We start from the raw sequence: 12,466 nt of genomic DNA on the forward strand, positions 1-12,466 counted from the left end.
TTAGCACAAAAGTTTCAGTATTCATTATGTAACTGAGGTTACCTGTTTTCACTGGAGCATAGTCTGAATGAATATGTTGCATTCCATTTTCTGCTTGTAATATCTATATCATAGGTAAAAAGGGTAATGCTCTAGAAGTCATGAAAAATTTCAGAAAATAAATGGAGTGATACTTTCCGTTCATTGGGGGCTGAGGTTCTTAATGGCAGAGTAGATGGGCTTACCATCTCTCTCTCTAGTTACCACATAAATGATCATTAGAAAGAGAAGTGGAGCAGAAAGGCCTGCCTTTTTGACATTTTGCAAGATAAGCAATTAATTATACAGCATCACCGTTATGGATATTTGTCACAATGTGATGCATTTCTTAAGGTTACAAGCTCTTTGTTTCTTAGGAAAGAACATATACATGAAGTGATTTTTAATGATTTCTTCTTCTTCTGAGAAAATTGTTTTATTCCAGGCAGTTAAAAGAAATAGAAGACAAGATTTTAGAAGTTCTTTCATCTTCGGAAGGCAATATATTAGAAGATGAAACTGCCATTAAGATATTATCTTCCTCCAAGGCTTTGGCTGATGAGATTTCTCAAAAGCAGGAAGTAGCGGAAGAGACGGAGAAAAAGATTGATGCCACCCGCATGGGCTATCGACCTATTGCCATTCATTCCTCCATCCTGTTTTTTTCTATCGCTGATTTAGCTAACATCGATCCCATGTACCAATACTCACTGACCTGGTTTATTAACCTTTTCATCCTGTCTATTGAAAATTCAGAGAAATCAGAAATTTTGTCAAAAAGGTACGTAAAAAACAATACTAATTAATACTAATAGTAGCTAATGCATGAGAAGTAAATAGTAATCGGTGGCCTTCGTTGTTGTTTCAGAGTGGTGTGCACCTTGCAGCCACACAGCTAGCGTGAGCTTGATTAATAATTGTACCAGAAATAAATCTGAGGGTTATAAATTGAACAGATGTGACCAAATGCAGTCTGCTGGGACTTTGTTTAAATAGATAATGGGATTATAATGTAATTCTAAAAAGAGGAAACATTTACTTCTGTGTATCATTTGCAAAAGTTATTTGTGATGGGAGGTGTGGAAGGAGGAGGTAGTCCCCCTAAAAGATATGACTCTTAACCTCTGTAAGCTTGCATTCGAAAAGTTACATATTCACATTTTGATATATACATGTATAAAATTTGTCAGATAACAGGGCTTTTGAAAAATAATCTTGTGATTTTGTTATTCTTATTTATATAAAATACCTTATTTTACTGTTGGCTATGGCAGTAAGTAATGGAACTAAGACCTACTTAATAGTAAGTCTCTGAGAGAATAAAATTTCATTTTATTTGTTGTCAGTGAGATAAATTTTAGTTGGTATTAAAACATGTTTTTAATAGAGTCTAACATTAAATTACTTCTCGAACAAATAATTGCAACCTTTGCCCTTTATAACTTTATCGATCAATACAAAGCAAGATACTTCATACCCATAAAAGAAACTTGATTTACTGCTTATCACCCACAGTTAAGAATTATCTTTTAGAAATCCAAAGTGCTCATCTCTTGAAATCTAAATTGAATTCCTTCATTTATCATGGTAGAATTTTGCTAAATTTTAAATGTTCTTAGACCGAGCAATTTTTGGTTAGTGTCATTCATTATTTTACAAGCCTGTATATGAGGCTAATGAAGCTGTTGGATTGACACTTGGCTTAACAATTTTTCAAATGTCTGCCCGTGAGAAAGAAAAGAAAGGGAAGAAGATGGTATCTTTACAGAAGGAATGCATGATGGTAGAGTTTAAAGTTTCTTTTTATATTATGATATTTGAAAATGTTTAGTTTATTTCTCTATTTCTTCCAGTATCTGACATTTTCAAGGTTGGCAAGGACTAATGAGTACAGAAAACAAAAATTTAAGTGACTCTTAGAAAAGTTCCCAGCCCTTTGCATTATTGACTTCAACATGCATGTCTGGTTTTCACACTAGATCCTGAATTCCCTGAGGCGAGGATTTTTTTTTAATATTCCTAGAACCTAGAACTTATCACAGAGCTAATCACATGGAGCAACATAGTACGTGATGTTCTGCTTTTCACTGCAGTTCTTAATTTCTACCTTGGTTAAAACAAAATCACTGGGCTTCCCTGGTGACGCAGTGGTTAAGAATTGCCTGCCAATGCAGGGGACACGGGTTCGAGCCTTGGTCCGGGAAGATCCCACATGCCGTGGAGCAACTAAGCCGGTGCGCCACAACTACTGAGCTTGTGCTCTAGAGCCCGGGAGCCACAACTACTGAAGCCCACTCGCCTAGAGTCTGTGCTCGGCAACAAGAGAAGCCACCGCGATGAGAAGCCCGCGCACCACCACGAAGAGTAGCCCCCGCGCGCCGCAACTAGAGAAAGCCTGCATGCAGCAATGAAGACCCAGCACAGCCAAAAATAAATAAATTAAATAAGTAAATTTATTAAAACAAAACAAAACAAAACAAGGTCACCAGAATGCTATCATTTTAATTAGTTTAAAATCAAGGTATGTCCTAGAGTCTAGGGAAGAAACTTTCTTTGCTTTGTCCCTTAAAGACATATTTTGTGTACAAGATTTTAAAATTAGGACAATTTTATGCTTTAAAAATAGTTATTGGTTCCTTTATTACCTCATTATATTAAATTAGGACTCAGCCACAAATATGACATCTGCTTCTTCATAACTATGATATAGCCCCTTACGATTTATAGGAAGTAAAATTCTTTTCCCCAGATGTAAGATTTGACTGAAATCCAGAAAACAAAATGTGCCTTTTTATTTTTAGTTAAAATCCTTTAATGTAGAAACTATGAAAATCATATTTATGACTAAAGTGATCTTAAAAATATAATTCTGGGACCAAAGAGTAAATAGAAAAAAATGCACTTGAAAACTTTGATTGAAGTTATTAATATTCTTACAGAAACATGTAGAAGTCAGAAGTATTTGCTCGATAAATTTTCCTAAGTGAGCATACCTGTGTACCTAGCAGCCAGGTCAAGGCATAGAACGTCATCAATAGCCCAGAAACCACTCTGTGTCCCCTTCTAATCACTATAACCCATCCCCCAAGGTAATCACTGTCCTGACTTTCAACACTAGAGATGAGTGTTGCCTGTTTCAGAACGTCATATAAAAGGAATCGCATGGCCTGTGCTCTTTTTTGTCTGGCATCTTGCACTTCACATTGTGAAATTTACATTGTTTTGCACAGTGCAAAGCAATGGTTTATTCACTTTCATTGTTAAGTCGCATTCCCTGTGCTCATTATTGTTGGGCAAGTGTAAAAGCAAATCTCCCAATCCAGGAGTTTTCTCCACAAAGTGGTAGAGAAAGAAAACAGGTTTTTATTGAATAATTATTAAACCAGAATGTGATCCGCATCGACCGGCAATCCACTAAGAGACTGCAAAGACAGAAATCTCCTGACTTTACCAACTGAGTTAGCAAACTGGCTTCATCCAGAGGAAAAGCAAATGTCTTATCTTTATGACAAGAGGTAGTTTTGCAATGAGGAGCCAGGTGCCCATGAAGATGGCTCTCAGGTCTTTGAGAGGGACATTCCTGGGTCATAAAGTTGACAGAAAGCCTGCCTAGTTTTCACAAGAATTCATACACATTTCAAAGAGACGAGAAAGTATGTATAATTTTAACTTTTCAAACGTAAATTCTCTAAGAAGAAGGAGGAGAGGGAAATCTCTTTTTAACATTTTCAGTGTAAAAAAAGTAAACCTCTTGTTTTTATTTGTCCTTTCACTATACCACAAATTATTCATTCACTCTACTGTTGAGGACATTTGGGTGGCTTCCAGTTTAGGGCTATTATGAATTTTTGCTGTCTTGTACACTCTTGTACGTGGGTATTGTATGTACACATGTATGGTAGGTATATATACAGGAACACAATTGATGATCACAGGGTATGCATATTTTCCATTTTAATAAATATCGCCAGGCTTCCCTGGGGGCGCAATGGCTAAGAATCCACCTGCCAATGCAGGGGACATGGGTTCAAGCCATGGTCCGGGAAGATCCCACATGCCGCATAGCAACTAAGCCCGTGCGCCACAACTATTGAGCCTGCGCTCTAGAGCCCGTGAGTCACAACTACTGAAGCCCACACACCTAGAGCCCATGCTCTGCAACAAGAGAAGCCAACGCAATGAGAAGCTTGTGCACCGCCACGAAGAGTAGCTCCTGCTCACCGCCAACTAGAGAAAAGCCTCCGCGCAGCAACGAAGACCCAATGCAGCCAAAAAAAAAAAAAGAAAATAAATTAATTTCAAAAAATATGATTAATAAATATTGCCAAACAGAATTCCAAAGTGGCTACAGCAAGGGAGACTCTTTTAGGAGTCCTGCTTAATCTTCCTTTTTTTTAAGTAAATAGTAAGAAGCTAGCTGTCATTCAGAAATTAAAGATAGAGTTCTCATAGAAATCGTTTTTTGTCAATCATTGATAAACATCAGGTAACCTGTTAAATATGTATAATTTTTACTTGTCAATCATACCTCAATAAAGCTGGGGGAAAAAACAAAAAAAATTAGGTAACCCGTGTTCTCTGGGCAACTATTGAATTATAGCTATAACAAAGGCATAGAAAGCATGTGACTATACACCAGAGTACTAAATTGTTTGAGAATCTTAATATTGGTCTAAAATTATCTCTAATTTCCTTTTACTCAGAGATAAAAATATTTCATTTTTTTTGTCTTCTGATAGTTATTATTCGTAATAATTATTATTTAATAATACCAAACATATGTTATAACTAAATTTATGTTATAACTACTATGGTATGTACTATGAAATAGCCATAATATTCGGGATCATCTTTTACAAAATTTTTAATGCATCAGAATTTATTATAGCAAAATAACTAGCAAAAAAATAAGCACAGAAACAAAAATCTGACTAGAATATAGCTTTGTTACAGGAACCAAACTGAAATCAGTCTCTGTCTCTGTCTCTCTCTCTCAATAATACATGTAAGATCACACATGCCGGTGCATACAGAGTTTTTTCTTTTCCTTCTACTTCTGTCAAGATGATTTTCCCATGTTATTAAATACTCTTCTGAAATATAATTTTTAGTAGCTGTACAATATATCTTTTAGTGAATGCACTATAATTTTCTTTATAATTTTCTTACTGTAAGACTTTCAAGTAGTGTCCAGCGAATCCCAAAATTAGGACACAGTTGTTCATTTCTTTCAGACTCCTGATATAAATTCCTTTCCTGTAAGGTTATTCAAATGTACAGTTCCATCAGAGGAGCATGACTGTCTTACAACACTGTGCCGCACATCAGCATTGAAAATAATTTATCCTCTTTTATACTGTAACAGATTATTAAAATATATTTTAATTGACATTTTAATAAAATATTTTAAATACTTGCTTTTTAAGTATTTAGAAATATTTAAACTATTTATTTAAAAATAAATATATTTTTATTGGCATTTAATGAAAATGAACTTGAATTTCTAGTATGATTGACCCTTATAATTTTCCTTTCTATCTTCCTCTCTACAAGAGGAAGTTTGTCTTAAAGTGCAGAAATTATTTAATTCTAGAGAGACCAAATTTGAGTCACCCTATATTAATTGTACTGTTACACGAGAGAAATTAAATGCCAAGTGTGAAAAGACCATCTATTAGCATAAAAATGGGGACAGGAATTGTATGATTATTTTGAATTTTCAAAGAATTCAACTGTATCTCAGCAACTAGCTTCAAGGACTTCTCTACCAAGCCTTTTTCAGAGTTCTCAATTAGAAATAAAATATATCAATTTGTTGTAATTCTTTCTATGGGAATGCTGCCAGGGGATAAAATAGTTAAAGAAATAGGGAGGTAAGGAAGAAACTAGAGCAGGGATGATCTACAGCTTAGGATATCAGTCTGGAAATAACCAAGATATGGTTATACTGCTAGATATTTTTTTTTTCTAGGCACATTAAGAAACACCAATGTAATTTTGTTTAATCATAAACTATGCTAATTTTCCCTTTAGATACTTTATCCTTTAGATAATTTAGGTCATTAATCTATATAAATCATTAGCTTACTACAAATGTTTTCAGCTAACTTTATTTCTGTTATAACTAGTATAACCTATGTAATAAAAGTATTTTTAAAACTTTTGTCTCAGTTGTAGTTTACCCCTCATGAGATAATTAGTGAAAATGCTTAAAGTGCTATATTCATGTTAAGAATTATTATGAATACAGATCACACATGTTAGCACTTACTAGGAAGTTGTTAGTTGCAACTATAGTGATTATTCACATTTCTGTGTCTTGTCTATGTGGTAAATAAAAACGTAGTTTATCAAGTTTTGTGATTTCTCTGGTTTTTATGGATTTATGAGCAGAGTAGCACACTACTAAACTTAATGTTAATTTAATAAAGGAGCTATTAACTTTAGTCTGTTCATTTAATATATAATATAGAACATTTGGAAGTGTTTATGGAATAAAGAAATCCAGTTTTACCCCAAGAAATGTTTTATAGTTAGAAATAGTCCAAAAACTGTTAAATGTAATAGATTAATATACTGTGCATTGACTTTTTTCCAAAAGGAAGATTAAGTTTTTTAAAAAATCAGTCAACAGTAAAAATGCAATTCTACTGAGATGCTTCTACATTGTGTAGCTCTCAAATTGGTGCCCCCAGTTAATAAGGATCCTTGATTTGTTTGGGGAGTAATTGACCAGAAAGCTTATTAGAAGAGCACACATCTAAATGGTTTATAATAGGTTTCCCCAAGAGCACTTTTTCTTAAAGGATAATGCATTTTTATTTATTTACTTTTCTTTCTGTTGACCCTTAGGCTTCAAATTCTCAAGGATCACTTCACTTATTCCCTTTATGTTAACGTCTGCCGATCCCTCTTTGAAAAGGATAAACTACTCTTTTCCTTTTGTCTAACTGTAAATCTGATGATACATGAGCGTTTGGTCAGTATTGTTTTAATTTGTAGGGAAAAAAATATTAACGTGAATTCATTAATTTATGAACTTGTGTGGGAATATATATAAAAGGATTGTAAATAGTTAATTATAGTTAAGGCATCACAACTAGATTGAATTTCACAGAGGTGAAAAATAAGCAGAGTTCATTATATAACTATTACTACTTAAATTTTTGTATGTTTTAGTTTAAAATAGTTTCTATCAGAATCTCATATAAGTATGCATATAAATTAAATATATTGATATATGTACTCCAAGTAATAGTATAAATGGCCGTATTTTTAGAAACTTTTGCAAGTTCGTCAAATCTAACCATTGGGCTTAACGATACCATTCATTAATTTTTGCTATGTTTCAAATCTATTAAAATATAGGAAGCACTTTAAGACTAGAAGAGAGGTGTATAAATTCACTATTTTATATTATGTGTTTAAGATTTATTGATTTCATATGGCAATGTATTAGTTGAATTCTGAAGGAGTAGAAGCTTTATTTTTGCATTTCTTGCAAAAATTTCGTAGCAGTACCTCATTATGTTTTATGGAAAATAATTGAAAACATAACAGATTGATTGCCTCTCAACAATTTTTAGAGCCAATAAAACTCTAAGAAGTCATTTAGGAAAGCATATATTCAAAAAGAATAAATTCAGATTTCCATTTTTAGATCAGTAATTCTGGAGGAAAATTATCAAAAATACCTATCTAAAATGGAACTATTTTGAAAACTGGTTATAATGGATACACTGGTTTCTTATGAATAAATACTGAGCTATACCAGTAACTATAGACTTTTATGGGGACCATACCTAAAGCTTAAAAATCAAATAGTCAATTCTTTTTAAATGGTTGTAAGTGTACTATGTATATGATGGACTCATTTCTGACTCTTCATTCTACTTTGTTTTCCAAAGATTAATAAAGCTGAGTGGAGATTTCTGCTAACTGGTGGCATTGGACTGGATAATCCTCATGCCAACCCTTGTACGTGGCTTCCTCAAAAATCTTGGGATGAAATATGTCGACTAGATGAGTTGCCTGCCTTCAAAACCATTCGTAGGGAGTTTATGCACTTAAAGGATGGGTGGAAAAAAGTATATGATAGTTTGGTATGTTTTTATCCCTCTTGCTTATTTCAGAGTTTTTAAATGGAGAAAATAATGTCAAACAATTTACTCTTATCTTTGAATAAAAACAAGATTTAAGTAAGCTGTAAACTGGTCAAATATTAAAATCAGTGCTTCGATTAAACTATCCCCACCTTCAAAATTGGTGGTCTGTTTGCACTTCTTTCAAATTCCTTGAAATATATAGAGATGCAAAAAAGCTGCATGGTCCTTAAAAGTACTCTTTTTGAATTTCCATGCCAGGTTTTTTATTTATTATCAACTTGTACTTTGGCAATCATAATGGCAGATGAGTTAAAATTTTATTAAACAGATATTGTTTAGATTTTCTGAATACAGGACACAAACTAATAAATATTTTTGTCATTTGATGAAAGGGAAAAGCTAATAGTTCTCAAATAATTTTCATGAGACCCTATCTTGCTAATTGGAGATAGCTGACATTTACCATGATACTCAGTTTCCCTTCTAGAATACGTAGGAATTGTTGCCTTCCCTCACTTTTCTTTTAGTACAAGGGCTAATATTTTGATGATTCCCAGTTAATTTTTTCTATTGTTTCTACTCTCTGGACATTCTGCTTTCCTTGGGTTTAATATGCAACAGTTCTGTTGCAGGGGAGGGTGGAGGGGAAAAAGAGCCAGATGCGTGGAGAACACTTTTTCTTTGGTGACCTGTTTGTTGTATTATACATGATACTGAGATTGTGTCTACACCTGAATTTAAATATTTTGGGCTGGATCTCTTTTGGATCGCTCCTAGTTAGGAACAAAACTACATTTCCCAGAGGCAAATATGTCTTTGTGTATAGTTGATTCTAATTTAAATAGAAATTTCCCTATGATAAAGCATGGAGATTTCTGATCTGAGATACCACATAGCCTTCCTGAACGTTTCAAAGGTGCAGATGTCTTTTTTTCCATGTTTACTCCTCTTCCTGGAATCTTGATACCTTTCTTCTTGCATATTTTTAATAGCACTCTTTTGACTTCTTCTTTGATATACACATTCTCAAATATCCCTTTCTAAAAAAGGTACCAAAAATTCTTCAAAATAAGAAATAACACATATCCTTCTTCTGCAATAAATGTTTTTTTTATAAATAGATAATGAGAGTAGTTGGTAGGTTTTTAAAATACCTTTGGAGAAATAATGGGGAAAATCTCATGCACATTTATTTTTTTAATAACAGGGATCATTTTGTGCTATCAATTAATATTCACATTGACATTAACCCGCTTAATTCATGTCTTAGTTTTGTTGTTTTTAGTGGCATTTAAAATTTTCTTTTTATATCTTATTTCATAACTTTGCCCAACCTAATAAAATTTACATTAGCATTCTTGATTTCATTTAGTCATTATATGTTTTCTGTAAAACTCGATTTAAAAGTCAAAATACTGTTTTTGGGGGGTTTTTTTTCTTTTAAATAGTCTTCCAAATAGCATTGAGTTATATCCACTGTCATTTTAGGAGCCACATCATGAGGTTTTTCCTGACGACTGGGAAGGTAAAGCGAGTGAGTTTCAAAGGATGCTTATCATTCGTTGCCTGAGACCGGACAAGGTAAATGTGGTCTTTGAAAGCAGCTCAGTGAGTCCAGTCCCTCCTCTCTCCACAGTCCAGCCAAACACGTGTTTCCTTATGTAATCGTGGGTCATGGGGGACGTAAAGGAGCCTGGGGGAAATTACCCCACTTCCTTCTAATGCAGCCATTTTTCAAAAAGTGTATATTTATTAAAACCACACTAAATTAGTAACTCACCAGATTGTATTTTATAGTTTTATTTATGTTATGATTCTTCCTTTTATTATATGCTTCCCCAATTCCTCACAATCTACTTCCTTTACATGCAGTAATCTCATTTTTATTCTTACTGTTTCGATGAAATTAGTCAATGTGGTTTACATGAAGCTGATTTACTAGACTTTCTGGCTCCTCAAATGCTATCCTGTACATGGTTTTTTGTTGGCTTTTGGAAAGCTAGTAGAATATTAAGATATTCATCACTGCTAACTACAAAGGAAAATGTCAATACTATTAATTTTCATTTCTTTAAATGATAAATTATATAACCAGTGAATCAGCTGACCTGTCATATCAACAAATTGCAATACTCATTGACATCCTCATTTGTATTATTAAATTCCATTTAAAAAAACAACTGTTCACTTAATTGTAAAGACCCATACCCACAGAGATATCTACATACTCTGAGAAAATGTAGACGTTAGGAGTGTTGGAAAAATAAATTGAACAAAATATTCTAATTGTCCACTGTTACTGCTTGAGTAAAAGTATACATAATTATTTCAAAATTTACTGTATTCAGAATTTGAGTTGCTAAGGAATATAATACAATACTTCCATTCTAACAACAACAGAAAAATCAGAGCTTAGGTGGTGAAAGCAGTGTATTTTTTTTTTTAAGTTTTTCTGCACATCAGTGATAATATAGGGTAGCGGCATTCTTTCCTCTGTAAGCCATGGTCTGTTCGATGAACACATGTCATTCTTGCTTGACTTGGCAGTGTGGCCTTAGCCAGGGCCAAAGGTATCCGTTAGGCACAGGGCCTAGGGCCCATGACACTCTTAGGGGTTCATGAAAATGTTTTAATTTCTTTTAAAATGAGAAAATAAATCAGTCTGTATTATATTTGTAATTATACCAAAATAGTTGTAAAATACAATTTTTTATATTTATTTATGGAAGAAGGGACCCACGAAGTGCCAAGGGCCCCTGAACATCATAATGCTGCCCAGCTCTTAGATGCTGGAAGTACCTCCCGTTGTTGAGGATCATTATTAAACTGATGAAACATCTCCCCCTTGGTGGCCCTTTTAAAAATGAATTTTCACGGGAACTTTAGCGTTAAGCATCAGAAGTTTTCACTTCAACTATTAAATATGGAAGAATATGAAATGCTTCAAACTCTTGCCTAATATGGCTTCTTCCTTTAAAACCTTTTATTAAAATTTTCAAAGGTTTTTACTTTGTTTTCTAAGCTAAAGACTGTTCTGCTAAATGACTCTGCATGTACCATTGACCTTCTCCCCTCGATATTTGATAAACAAAGAAGTTTCTGTTCATGTCTTATATTGTTTAATTAGAAGTGATTAATGAGCCGTTTCCTAATTGCAGCAGTTTCATCTATAAATACCTTTTCCCCAGTTTGTTTTTAAAAATTGGACATTTTAATCTGAAAATATGTTGAGCTACCAAACAGATCCAATATTACTTTCCATAGTCACTCTCTTTTTAAAGTGTATTTGAGGGAGCTGGGGAATTAGATACTCAAGCTGAGGAATTTTTGTTTGTATCTTTTTGTTTGTTTTTCAGTCACTTGAGGTTAAACTTAAGGTTTCATACTTCTCTTGCCTACTCGGCACAATACTTCAGCACCTTGTCTTATAACTTTTTCTTGTATGTTTCCATATCTCCTTTAGAGTTTTTTTTTTTTGGATTGGTGGATGAATGTAGACATTAACACTACTCACCAGTATTTCTGGTCTCCTCTCCTGAGTACACTCGAGGTGGGGGCATTGTGGCCATAAACCTTGCTTTGGCCAGTAAGATGTGAGCAGAAGTGTTAGGGCAGAAGCGTCTCACTACCAGTGTGAGATTCTCCAGGGCACTCCCCCCTGCCACCAAAACTGTGGAATCACATGTGGATATTTGAGTGCCATAAACAGGCTACAGTGCTGAGCCAGCACAGGGAGAGTTTGTTGCCTGGACACGCAGATGACTTTGCTGGGACAAGAAATAAGCTTTTGTTAAACCACTGAGATCTGGAAATCGTTTGCTACTACAGCATAATTCAATTTATCCTATGTGATTAACTAGTTACCATTATCTATACTGTCACACCCATAATCCTTAATATAGAAATAATTATTAGTGTGCTCTTATATTACTAGCAACCTCAAATCCTTCAGTCTTGCTGTTGCCAGGTACTTTAATTTCTAGTGGTAAATCGTTGACGTTAGAATCTATATATTTAAAATTAATATATGACTTATGCTTTTAAAAGAATGATTTTCCAAAACAAAATGGTATTAGCATGCCAGAGAAAGGAACAGTGCTATATGAGGCTAATAATTGGGCTAGTGCTACATAGATATTATTTCTTTGCCATCTCTAAGTCATGAGATATATATCACCCCTAGGAAAATCAGCAATTGTTTGATTTCTAGTTTACAGTATATGTTATTTGTCAGCACAATTTTTTCTGTCTCCTTTCTACTGCTCTCCCTTCAAAACCAACTCCGTCCCATGGTAAGAAGCCACAGATGCCAGGTTATCTAATGCTCTAGTTTGGAAAAATGT

At 33.9% G+C, this 12,466-nt stretch overlaps 1 protein-coding gene across 1 annotated transcript in view; it reads left to right on the forward strand.

Moving 5' to 3' along the window:
* DNAH7 (dynein axonemal heavy chain 7) overlaps positions 1-12,466 on the forward strand; it is a 306,947-nt gene that overhangs the window by 249,313 nt on the left and 45,168 nt on the right. Inside the window, 4 exon segments of the mRNA XM_032637818.1 lie at positions 464-799; positions 6,871-6,997; positions 7,926-8,120; positions 9,612-9,704. Of these exon segments, the coding sequence (XP_032493709.1) occupies positions 464-799; positions 6,871-6,997; positions 7,926-8,120; positions 9,612-9,704 (751 nt within the window).

The sequence above is a fragment of the Phocoena sinus genome, chromosome 7 (assembly GCF_008692025.1).
Source record: "Phocoena sinus isolate mPhoSin1 chromosome 7, mPhoSin1.pri, whole genome shotgun sequence".
Classification (NCBI taxonomy): domain Eukaryota; kingdom Metazoa; phylum Chordata; class Mammalia; order Artiodactyla; family Phocoenidae; genus Phocoena; species Phocoena sinus.